The 10,111-nt window shown below is 35.6% G+C and overlaps 1 protein-coding gene across 1 annotated transcript in view; it reads right to left on the bottom strand.

Moving 5' to 3' along the window:
• Positions 1–10,111, bottom strand: part of AGTPBP1 (ATP/GTP binding protein 1) — a 175,637-nt gene that overhangs the window by 113,193 nt on the left and 52,333 nt on the right. The window contains 3 exon segments of the mRNA XM_012640014.1: positions 2,115–2,134; positions 4,173–4,196; positions 6,711–6,738. Of these exon segments, the coding sequence (XP_012495468.1) occupies positions 2,115–2,134; positions 4,173–4,196; positions 6,711–6,738 (72 nt within the window).

The raw sequence follows: 10,111 nt of genomic DNA on the forward strand, positions 1-10,111 counted from the left end.
ACAAAGTATATATTTTTTAAATATTGTAAAAGTAAATCTTTATAACATTTGTAAAGTAAAAACAAAGTATATATTAATACAACATTTTTCAAAATATTGTAAATTCATACCTGTAACTCTCAAAAGTGAAATGTTGGTAATGGTGAGTTAAAAGTATTAAGAAATATTATTAGATTGCGTATCAAATTTTCATTGCACTCAGTCATTGTAAGGAACTTTCCATACTTTTATAATTATGCAATAAAATGTACAGGAGATTATAAAACTCTCAGAATAAAGATGGCTTTTAAATTGGTCAAAATTCAACACAGAACTGAATGGATCTTCCAAATGAAACTCTAATTTATAAAAACTAAAATGGAAAAGAAAACTATCTCAGCAAGACTGATAAATGCTAGACATTGTTATAGGTGCTTCATATATGTGTTTTCTAGTTTCATTCTTAAAACAGAATCCTGGTCCACAAAATTGGCATGTTTTATGAATAAGGAAACTACAGATTTTAGAATATAACATGCCTAGGGCCACATAAAAACTCAATGATATGGAAAATGAATAATAAAAGCCTCTTGTTCAGAATGGAAATTATGAAACCAGAAATGTCAGTCTCCCTTTGAGAAGGCTCTCTGAACTTTCGTTTCCAGATAAGATGGAGTAATAGGAATCAGATTTACCCTCTCACCTGATAAAACTTTTAAAAAATTAAACAAAATGGTGCAACTGTGTAAGACATTGGATATCAGGCAATGGAAGAGAGAGATCCATAAGAGATGGAAGCAAATGAGGTGGGCCCTATAATTGCCCCAGCTTACTACACCTTGAGAGAGCTACGCAGCCACAGCACAGGGATATGGAAACTACGGAGCCTGGCAGATTCCCTGACTTGAGTATTATGAATTCCCTGACTGAGGACATGGAGAGTCCAGGAAGACCAAGTCGATTAGAGTTCACAAGGGAGAGTACCCAAAAAAGAAAGCTGTACAGAAAGAGAAGCTCAGAGATTTTCAGAGGGTTCTATTAGAATATTCAGCAAAGCAGTGATCGGCACGAGTGTGTCAAGTAACTACCGAGGCTGGGGAAAAGCCATCCAACATGACTGGAAAACAGCGTCTAGTACCCTCACAGGGCTGGAACAGTGCCTGCTCCCACCAACCAGACTGGAAACCCTCATAATCCATGGAGTGGAGTACTCAGAAGCATTCTGCCTCAGAAGTGGGAAATAATCTGTCCTAAACAGTGCTCTAATCCTATCTAAACAAATCTGAAAAGACTTCAACAGATTGAACTATTTCCAAGTAACTTAACTGCATCCCAGAACAAATCTCAAGAATATTTATAGAAATACAAAAATATTCAGCACCCAACAAGGTGAAATTCACAATGTCTGGCACTCAATCAAAAATTATCAGACATGCAAAAAGCAGGGAAATAAGATCCATAATGATGAGGAAAAACAAACCAATTGAAACCAACCTAGAACTGACATAAATGTTAGAAAACATTAGAACAGTTATTACAATTTACTCCATGTGTTCAAATAGCCTGAGGAAAGATTAAGCATGTTACAGAAAGACGGTTTTTTCAAAAACAACCATTTGATCCAGCCATTCCACTCCTAGGTATCTACCCAACAGAAATAAAAAGCATATGGCCATAAAAAGTCTTGTATATAAACATTCACAGTAGCTTTATTTGTAATAGTCAAAAACTAGAAACAACCCAAATGTCTATCAATGGGTGAATGTATAAACAAATCATGATATAGCATTTAACTGTGAATACTACTCAACAATTAAAAGGAACAAATTTTTGATATATGCAATATAAGTGAACCTGAAAATAATCATGATACATGAAAGAAGCCAGACCCCACCCCATAAAAAGAGTAAACATATTATGATTCTATTTATTTAAAATTCCTGAACATGCAAACGACTCTACAGTAATGGAAAGCATAGCCACCACAGCCAGGGCCAAAGTGGGGAGCAAGAGAGGAAGTACCCAGGGGCACAATAAAGCTTCCAGGGGTGATGGAGATGTTCATTACCTTGATCATAGTGATGGTTTCACAGGCTTATATCCAGGACATTATAATTTTCATGGGCTCTAGGCACTTCTCTGCCTTGATGGGCCCCTTCCTCCATAAAAAATATTTAAATTTTTTATAGCATTTTAAAACTATGTTGGTACAAAGATGACTATGTTAATATCATAGATTAAAACATTTTCTTGACCTAAAAGTTCATTTTTTCTTATGATTTTGAAAGAAATTAAAACACTTTTATGGGCCTCTAAAATTATCATAGGTCCTTAGTACCTACTAAAACTAAAGGCTAAAAAAAAAAAAAGTGTATGTCAATTTTTATCAAATGGTACACTTGGAATACATATAATTTATCATGTCAAATATATCTCAGAGGCTGGGCGTGGTGGCTCACGCCTGTAATCCTAGCTCTCTGGGAGGCTGAGGCGGGTGGATCGTTTGAGGTCAGGAGTTCGAGACCAGCCTGAGCAAGAGTGAGACCCCATCTCTACTAAAAAAAAAAAAAATATATATAGAAAGAAATTAGTTGGACAACTAAAAATATATATTAAAAAAATTAGCCAGGTGTTGTGGTGCATGCTGAGGCAGTAGGATCACTTGAGCCCAGGAGTTTGAGGTTGCTGTGAACTAGGCTGATGTCATGGCACTCTAGCCTGGGCAACAGAGTGAGGCTCTATCTCAAAAAAAAAAAAAAAAAAAAAAAAAAAAAATTACATAAAAAAAAATATCTCAGAAAAGTATTTTGGAAAACAGAGGCTAATCTAATATAAGAGAAACTAAATAAATCACTCTTTCAATGGCACTTTGTTTAAATGCTATATGTTATAAAGCCCTTCTATTTAAAAAGTGATAAGAAAGCCAAGACTCCCCAAGGCACTAAACAATCTGCTGATTAATCATATTAAGACTCACTGAATTACATGTGTGCTCTATAGTAAGTAGTAGATTCCACTTTGTGTTCCTTACCATTCATTATAAGCAGTCTCTTTGTCAACTGTTCTACTATAGAGACTATCAAGATACACCTAAACATGAACCTCTATGTATAGACAGAAGTCAAAATTTGTGTAAGACTGCAAAATATGTAAAGTGAAGACACAGCTAACATAGGACACAGTGAAAGCTCACATACTGTACTTAATAATACAATTAACTTAATGTCAATCACAGTTATGGGTTGAATTGTGTCCACCAAGAAAATATGGCAAACTTCTAAATTCCAGTACCTCCAAATATGACCTTATTTCTCCTTATGAAAAGAGGGAAGACAATGTGAAGATGGACACAGAAGGGGAGAATGCCATGTGATAATGGAGGCGTACATTGAAATGCTATGGCTACAAGCCTAGGACACCAAAGGTTGCCAGCAAACCACCAGAAGCTAGGAAGAAGCAAGGAAGGATTCTCCCCTAAAGGTTTTAGAGGGAGCATGGCCCTGCTCACAAGTTGATTTTGGACTTCTAGACTCCAGAACTGTGAGACAATAAATTTCTGTTGTTTTAAGCCACCAAGTTTGTGGTACTTTGTTATGAAAAACCTAAGAAACAAATACAGTATCTTAGATGCAGTTACTTGCAAAGACATCACAGCATTTTCTCATCTACAGTTAATTCTTTATTCAAAAATATAAAAATCTTAGAGTACTTCCAGAAAGTTTTTTCCTGATGGCAGATGTTTATAATTGTTTGAACCAAATTAAAATGCTCTGACAATTTCTAATCATAAAACCATAACATGTTGTTTTCTGTCAATATTTATTCATCGACAGTGGAAAGCAGGGATATGAACTTAGTTCCTTCTGATGCCAACACCCACTGCATTTGTTCCATAGTTCCACTAGATTAAAATTAAAATTATGAAGTTTGTGCAAAGTCATCTTTATATTTTTACCAAAACATCATTTAAGAGGTATTTAAAAATCTTTAGTACAAAGGAATATCTGAGATTTTATGACACTTATAAACTAATATGAGTTTATAATATAAATATTATAAAAGAACTTTAAAATACTAGATTTATTGAAACTGCATAGTTTGTTAATTGATTAAATTTCTCAGTATCAATAATTTATACTTCCTCATATATTTTGCCAATCTTCATATTTCCCACACAGAATAATACAACCAACAATAACTTAAAAAGCAGTCTGTGACTTATTCATTTAGGAACAGTGAAAGAAGAAAAACTTAAGTCTACAGGTACTCATGTAGTTACAACTATATTTTAAATTGGGGGTGGGGGGATCAATCCTGGCAGACCTCCAGACCTCAAGAGGTCATAGTTACAATAACTTCCTGAGTTGCTTCCTGCTGCATTAATGGTTTTAAATCAAAAAACTAAAACTGGCAAGGAAAGAAAATCCTAAAATGAAGCATCACCCTTCAAACATAAATCTCCCTCAGTCTTCTTCCCATTAAATGTAGGGCATTGTCTAAGGGAAGAAAAAACTACACTAGAAAGTTCTATGTCTGAGTGGTTTTTAGTTAATTAGAGGGAAGACCCTCAAATTACTAAAAAGGACAAGAGATTAAGATATAGATGTTTGGACGATAAATGGCTTATTCTTTTTAAAGTAAAAAGAAAGCAAAAAATAATTTTTCTTCTTAAAACATAAATAGAAAAAAGAATGAAGAGATAATTTAGATAACTGTATTCTTTTCTCAGAAGTTTTAGAGGGGTGAGGCAAAATGGACATCAGTTACCAGATTATCTCAGAGAGAAGGAAAAGTTTTAGACAAAACAAAACATAGCTCAGATGTAATTCTGAAGGAAGAGTGCTAGAACCTACCAGAGATTCCATGGGAAGTTGTGAAGCACAACGAGGAAGAGCAAGATTTTGGCAGAGATCAACCCCTGAGGAACTTGGAGTCCTGTGGAGAGGGTAGGCGTGGGTTTTGTTTCCCCTGCCCTAACACCTCTGCCAGACTGTAGGCCCCCAATCTTCTGGGGAGTTTTTCTACCCTCACAAGTCCAAAAGCTGCTGCTACCAGTGAACTGGGAGCTTCTTGAGAACAGAACACTAGGTTACCAGCCTCATCTGGGTCACTCCCCCTCACACCACAGACCCAAGCCAAAGTGGTGGGTGCCATACTGCTTCTCCACCCATTGTGCCCCTTTGTCCTCCCCAGGGAGCCCTTCAGTTTACTTGTCACTGGTCCCCACACAAACATTTCCCAACTCCTGCCCAGACTGTGGTAACCACAGGAAGCAGTGGGTCCCAGGGGAACTGTCTAATCCCAGAGCTTGGACATTAGAGGTGGGCTGCCTTTTGGGGAGAAGAATAAATAGGTCCAGAGTGCCAGAACTCCTTCACTCAAACTCTCCTCCTCCCCAGCCACTCCACCGCCCACTGCTGCCAACAGGAACAGGTGCCTCAAGGGACAACTGATCCAGAGCTCTCAGGAGTAGCTGCCTCCTCTCTGTCTGTGTGCCCCTCTCTGTCTGTGTGCCTGCCACATCCAGATTTCCAAAGAGAGTGGGGCTCATGCCTTTCCTCTTAAAGACCTGCAGAGGGCCAAGGGGCACTCAGACTATGAGGTCCCTGACTGGCAGCCCTCCCCAGTGCTGCTCACAATAGTCCAAGAGGGAAAACAAAACAATAAGGTATCATCCAACATGTTTAACAGAACAGCATGCAATACATCAATACTAACACTCAATGTGAACGTCTGAATGCCCCACATAACACGACTGCCACAATAGAAAAAAAAATTTTTCCTTGGAGCCACAGTGTTTTATTATGGAGATCGAATAAAAATATCTAGAACAAACCAATCTTTTCTAATTTAATGAAAAATTTGTTATTTTTTATTGTCTTCTATGTTTTTCCAATAAAAAATATAAAACTTGAAAATTAGTAATGTAAAAAGTAATGTGAAGGCATGAAAAACAGTTCATAAGGGTAAAGTGCTTTTCTTGACTCATCAGACTTAAGTGTAATTTAAAGGTAAACATTAAATGAAAAATGTTTACTATTCTATTCATTAAATCATTTTTAGAATTGTCAATATGAAATATAATAATACAAACATCAAAAAGTAAAATTTCCATGAATGAACTGCAGGGTTTTGCCCAGGTTTTCTTCATGAGGCCCCAGGCTCAAAACTAGTGTAAGTTAAATACAACTCACATGGCAGTTAATGTGTTAAAAAAAAACATAGGCTGAATGGATGAAAAACCACAACCCAACTATTTGTTGTTTCCAAGAAACATCTAAACCACAAGGACTCACACAGACTCAAGGCAATGGGATGGAAAAAAATATTTCATTTAAATGGAAACTAAAAGTGAGCAGGTGCATCCATTCTCATATCAGATAAAATTGACATTAAATCAACAAAGGTAAAAAAAATATATTATCATTACATAATGGCAAAGGGAGCAATTCAAAAAGAAGACATAACAATCCTAAATATATATGCATCTAACACAGGAGCTCCCAGCTTAATAAAGCAAATTCTTCTAGATGTAAGCAAAGAAATAAACAATAGCACCTAAATTGTTGAGAACTTCAACACTCCACTGACAGAACTAAATAGATCATCGAAGCAGAAAATGAATAAAGAAACACTAGACTTAAACAGGTCTATAGAACAAATGGACCTAACAGACATTTATAGAACATTCTACCCCAAAACTACTGAATATACATTTTTCTCATAAGCACACAGAATATTTTCCAAGATTAATCATATCTTAGGTCACAAAATAAGTCTCAGCAAATTGAAAAAAATCAAAATAACACCATGTATCTTCTCAGACCACAGCAGAATAAAACTAGAAATCAATTCCAAGAGAAACACTCAAATCTATACAAAGTCATGGAAACTGAAAAATCTGCTGCTGAATGATCCTTGGGTCAATGATAAAACTAAGAAGGAAATCAAGATTCCTCAAACCAAATGACAAAGAGGACACAGCTTTCAAAATCTATGGGATACAGAAAAAGCAGCCCTAAGAGGAAAATTCATAGCCTTAGATGTCTACATCAAAAAGACAGATCACAAATTAAGAACCTAATGTCACATCTCAAAGAACTAGAAAAAGAAGAACAAACCAAACCCAAAGCCAGCAGAAGAAAAGAAATAACAAAGCTCAGAACAGAACTAAAGAAAATAGAAACCAAAGAAAATACAAAGGATCAATGAAACAAAAAGTTGATTCTCTGAAAAGATAAAATCGATAGAGTACTAGCTAGATTAACCAGAAATAGAAGAGAAAGGATTCAAGTAACCTCACTCAGAAATGAAAAAGGAGACATTTCTGATGTCACAGAAATACAACATAATATCTGTGAATCCCATGAAAACTTCTACACAAACAAACTAGAAAACCTAGAGGAAATGGATAAATTTTTAGAACACACAACTGGTCAACCCTTAACCAAGAAGAAATAGAAATCCTGAATAAACCAATAGTGAGCAGCAAGACTGAAGCAGTAATTTAAAAAAAAATCTCCCAACAAAAAAAACCTCCAGACCAGATGGATTTACAGCCAAACTCTACCACACCTACAAAGAATAAACTGTACCTATCCTACAAAAACTATTTCATAACATAGAGAAGGAGGGAATCCTCCCTAACTCATTCTATGAAGCCAGTATCACCCTTTTATCAAAGTCAGGAAAGGACACAACAAAAAAAGAAAACTACAGACCAATATCCCTTATGAATATAGATGTAAAAATCCTCAGTAAAATATCAGCAAACAGAATTCAACAGCACATCAAAAAGATAATCCACCACGATCAGGTAGATTTCATACCAGGGATGCAAGGATGGTTTGACATACACAAATCAATAAACAGGAACAAAAACAAAGATCATATAATCATCTCAATACATGCAGAAAAAGCATTCGATAAAATCCAACACCCTTTCATGATAAAAACCCTCAACAAACAAGGCATAGAAGGAACACATCTCAAAATTATACAAGACATATATGACAAACCTACAGCCAACATCATCCTAAATGGGGAAAAGTTGAAAGCATTCCCCCTAATAACTGGAACAAGTGTGCCCACTGTCACCACTTCTATTAAATTTAGTATTGGCAGTCCTAGGCAGAGTAATCAGTCAAGAGAAAGAAATAAAGGCAACCAAATTGGGAAAGAGGAGGTCAAAATATCCCTGTTGGCTCACAATATGATATCGTCCTAGAAAACTCTAAAGATGTCACCGAGACTGCTGGATTGATAAATAAATTCAGGAAAGTGTCAGGTTACAAAAATCAATGTCGACAAATTAGTAGCATTTCTACATACAAATAACAGTCAAGTGGAGAGTCAAATTAAGAACTCAATGCCATTCACAACAGTGACAAAGAAAATAAAATATCCAGGAATATACTTAACCAAGGAGGTGAAAGATTCCTACAAGAAAAACTACAAAACACTGATGAAAGACATTGCAGATGACACAGACAAATGGAAAACCATACCCTACTCATGGATTGGTATAATCAACATTGTTAAAATGTCCATACTGCCCAAAGTGATTTACAGATTCAACGTAACCCCCATCAAAATACCAGTGTCATATTTCACAGATCTAGAAAAAATAATTCTATGCTTCATTAGGAACCGAAAAGAGCCCGAATAGCCAAAGCAATCTTAACCACTCCCCAAAAAAAAAGAAAAAGAAAAAATGTGGAGGCAACACATACCTGACTTTAAATTGTACTACAAGGCTATAGTTACCAAAACAGCATGATACTTGTATAAAAGTAGAGATATAGACCAATGAAACAGAATAGAGAACACAGAAATAAAACTATCTACTACAACCAACTGATCTTCAAGAAAGCAAACAACCTACACTGGGGAAAAGAAACCCTATTCAATAAATTATGCTGGGAAAATTGGATAGTCACATGCAGAAAAATGCAACGGGACCTCTCTCTCTCACCACATACAATAATTAATTTAATTAAATACAGCCTTAAATGTAAGACATGAAACCATAAAAATTCTAGAAGAAAATGTAGAAAAAAACTCTTCTAGACATTGGCTTAGGCAAAGAATTTATGACTAAGACTCGAAAGGCAAATATAGCAACAACAAAAATAAATAAACGGAACTTAATTTAAAAAGTTTCTGCACAGAAATGGAAATAATCAACAGAGTGAATAGACAGCCTACAGAACAGGACAAAATATTCATAAACCATACATCCAACAAAGGACTGATAGCCAGAATCTACAAAGAACTCAAACAAATCAGCAAGAAAAAAAACAAATGATCCCATCAAAAAGTGGGCAAAAGACATGAACGGAAGTTTTTCAAAAGAAGATAGACCAATGGCCAACAAACACACGAAAAAAATGCTCAACATCACTAATTATCAGGGAAATATAAAATAAAACTATCATGAGATATCCTATCAGAATGACCATTATTAAAAAGTCAAAAAACAATAGATTCCAGCTGGTATGGATGCAGAAAGGAACACTTATACACTGTTGGTGGGACTACAAATTAGTACAACTTCTATGGAAAGAGATATGGAGATTCCTCAAAGAAATAAATGTAGACCTACCATATGATCTACAATCCCCCTACTGAGTATCTACCAAAAGGAAAAGAAGTTTTTTTATCAAAAAGGCACCTGCACTCAAATGTTTATTGCAGCACAATTCACAATTGCAAAAATGCAGAATCAACCTAAGTGCCCATCAATTCATGACTGGATAAAGAAAATGTGGTATATGTATACCATGGAGTACTACTCAGTCATAAAAAGGAATGAAATAATGTTGTTTGTAGCAACTTAGATGGAACCGAAAACCATTAGCCTAAGTGAAGTATGTCACGAATGGAAAACCAAACACCGTATGTTCTCAACAATAAGTGGGCGCTAACAGATGGGTATACACGGGCACAAAACAATATAAGGGACATGAGAACCAAGAAGCGGGGAGGGTAGAAGGGGATATGTAGGATTAAAAACGTACCTATTCAGTACAATGAACACTACTCTGGTGAAGGGGACACCAAAAGCCCTGTCTTAAGCATTATACAAGGTGATTATATAAAAAAAAAAAAAAAAAAATATCCCTATAATCCT

Source organism: Propithecus coquereli, unplaced genomic scaffold (genome assembly GCF_000956105.1).
Source record: "Propithecus coquereli isolate 6110/MARCELLA unplaced genomic scaffold, Pcoq_1.0 Scaffold147, whole genome shotgun sequence".
NCBI classification, from domain to species: Eukaryota; Metazoa; Chordata; class Mammalia; order Primates; family Indriidae; genus Propithecus; species Propithecus coquereli.